The 3095-nt window shown below is 43.0% G+C and overlaps 1 protein-coding gene across 1 annotated transcript; it reads left to right on the top strand.

The window, feature by feature from the left end:
* Window positions 1-841: 841 nt before the first annotated feature.
* On the top strand, window positions 842-2835 carry LOC129116657 (uncharacterized). The gene is made up of 2 exons (XM_054627450.1): window positions 842-948; window positions 1505-2835. Exon 2 carries the CDS (start codon window positions 1509-1511, stop codon window positions 1968-1970), a length of 462 nt encoding a protein of 153 aa, XP_054483425.1. The 5' UTR covers window positions 842-948; window positions 1505-1508; the 3' UTR covers window positions 1971-2835.
* Window positions 2836-3095: the final 260 nt, after the last annotated feature.

Raw genomic sequence — 3095 nt, forward strand, 5'->3', positions numbered from 1 at the left:
ATTTGTCCACCTGATAGACAGTAAATCAATTTTTTATCTGTAATCACAGATTTTAAAACACTGAGATCAATACAAATGTTTAAATACATGTCTAACAACAACAGTGAAATTGAAATAAAGCGTGATTAATAGCATTTAGTGCACGATTGTCCATAAAATCATAATAATTTAAAGGTACGCTTGGACCTAGGAAATAACCCGTTCATCTGAATCTGCAGCTCCCCTTGGCCTAATGAAGTTTGTGAGTTTTAGATCATTGTTAAGCTGTCCGCCCCACAACTTGTTTGGTTCACTGTCACTGCTCTCATAGAGTTGTTTTTCGGCCACAGCAGGCAGCTGTTTTCAGAGCAAAAGCTCTAAAATCCCACTGTACACTCCGTATCAGCCCCATCCACCAAACAGACATAGTTAAAGATATAGGGTACAGATGGAAAACGAAACAAAAGCCAGAATTGTCTTTATCTTATGTTTGACGCTTCATTTTGAAACGTGCAGTGATGGCAGCCTTTTATGTTACAGAGCATTCTGGCAATTAAAGCCATCTGAAGCCGCTTCCTTGCAGACACCTGCTCACACTTCTCAAGAGTGTGTTTCATCAAACGACACTCATCCCCTCTGGATCAAACCTGGCAGCGATGTCGGTAGGTCATCAGGTAACAAGCAGCACCTCTCTTCAGATCCCTCCCCAGCCTGAGACCGCTGTACTCAGGAGCCGACACCCAATCCTGCTGGACACCCTCCGGCCCGTCTTGGTCCAGGCCATCATCAATCCTAAGCGAGGTATGGAGGAACCCCTCCAGACACCACAGCCCCCGGGAGCTGCAGCTCACCCGGACCTGCCGGGAGGTCATGCTGGAGCTTGGATGCGAGGGTGGCTGTTCTTCTGGTGACTCTAGCTGGAGCTTTAATCCTGCTGCTGCTGTACAAACTCTTTCAGCTAAGACACAGGTGTGTGCAGAGCAATACATGTTGTAAGAAACCAACTCAATCTATATCTAATGAGATCAAATCCTTTCTGCTGTTTACACCCTCTTTACTGTTAGTTCTTCACAGCTTTTTTTTATTTTTTTTTATCAAAGAATAATTCATGCCGGATTAGCTTTCAGTGGTAGCTTTCAGATATTACAATACCGGCTCTATGGTTAAGACACAAACATTCACTTGGTCTGGTCTCGGAGTTGTCTGTGTTTTCGTGTATTTTTCGTCTTACAACTTCCAACCTTTCGCAGTGTGTTTTGGGCTTCATGAAAGTTAATTGTAACTTTTTTGTTGACTAAAAATGTCTTATTCAGCTATCCGTTGCACTAAACTCCACCCTCTTGTGTAACTTCTGGTTGCAAAAAAACAAGATGGCAACGGCCAAAATGCCAAACTCAAGGCTTCAAATACAATCGGTAAAGCCACGGTGACTACGCCATATATACTGTCTTATATACAGTCTATGTGTAAAATAAAGGGAAAATAAAATTTGTGCTGACTTGTGTTTTTTTGTTGTGTCCTGCAGGCTGATGTTGGCCAGGGCGAGGCACGCGCTAGAGTACTACAGCTTCTACCACTCCGCCACCTACACCCTCAAACACAGTGCATCGTGTCAGGACCTGCCAGCCAAGAAAGGGACGGTCCCTGAGGCCACACCACCCGTCCAAAACGTTACCCCGGTGACACACGCTGTCATCGCCCCGCTTCCGCCCCCACCAGTGCCTGTTCCGCCCCCTCTGCCGCTCCCCCCACCTCCCGTCCTGCCTCCACCACTGCTCCGCACGCCACCTCCTCTCACCCCAACACTTCCCGTCCTGGCCTTCCCTCTCCCGCTGCCTGCAATCCACTACACCCCACCCAGCCCTCACCTGTCGTGGGGCGCCTGCTCAGAAGCGGATGTGTACTCTCGGATCGGAGCTTTCAGGCCTTCCAGGCTCTCCAGCCTCTCCAACCAATCAAAAGTCATCCTTTTTGAGCACTCCTCTCTCTGACCTTTGAGGAAGAACTTGACTGGAGACGTCAACATGCCAGTGGTTACCAAAACCGCTGCTGCTGAACTGATTATCATCCAAAGATGGTTGATTGTTTGGTGAGAGTGCTTTATGCTGTATGTATGCAGTAGACTATACTCTTTTTAAGAAATACTGGACTTTGTGCCAGACCTCTGCAAGAAAATGGCAGTTAGGAGTAAAACATCTGTAAATATGTTTCGGTCCGCTGGAGAATGGAGTTGTCTCTTTATTCAGACTGGTGGAAACACTGCGTGACAGTCCCACAGTGGAAGTGTCTCTCCCAAAGACCTTTTACAACTTCTATTCTGAAACTTGTTCTGGCGGTAAATAAGAAAGTTAATGGTTTGCTATATTTGAAATTGGGTCAGAGATACCTCTATCATGTAAATGTCCTTAAATTTGAAAACAGTAGGCTTTCAGGAGAACTTTAGCTACAATACAGTGCATGCTAGGAAGTATGCTAATTAGCTAGCAAGGTTTTTACCAACTTCATTTGATTAATTACATCAGCTCATTATTCTAAAGAAATAGTTTGACATTCTGGAGGATATTTAGATGAGAAGAGATTAGATGAGAAGGCTCCAAGCAGTTGCCAGGCAACCAATAGAGAATCCAGGAAGTTACCGGTCGTGGTTAAAAAAATAGCTTGATACATAACTGCATGTAAATTGGCAAATTATTGTTTTATACTTTTGTTTTGTTTTTTATTACAATTTGACAGAGAGGCATCCTGTTTTTTGTACAAAGCTAAGCTAACTGTCTGCTGGCTGTAGCCCTGAATTTAAAGGACAGATATGAGAGGGGTATGTTGTCTTTTATTTTTCACTAGCAGAAGAATAGGTGTTTTCCGAAATCTCAAACTTTTACCGTTACAAGACTGAACACACGAATAGAAGCCCAGAAATGGCTCTTGTAAGAATGAGACAATTTTAATTGACCAGACTTACGATATCTAACTACAAATGTCAGTGATGAGTCATCACTGACATTTGTAGTTAGATATATATAAAGAGAATGAAAAATTAAATAAAGAGAATGAAACATTAAATAAAGATAATGAAAAATTAAATAAAGAGAATAAAACATTAAATAAAAATAATGAAA

This window comes from Anoplopoma fimbria, unplaced genomic scaffold (assembly GCF_027596085.1).
Source record: "Anoplopoma fimbria isolate UVic2021 breed Golden Eagle Sablefish unplaced genomic scaffold, Afim_UVic_2022 Un_contig_8876_pilon_pilon, whole genome shotgun sequence".
NCBI lineage: Eukaryota > Metazoa > Chordata > Actinopteri > Perciformes > Anoplopomatidae > Anoplopoma > Anoplopoma fimbria.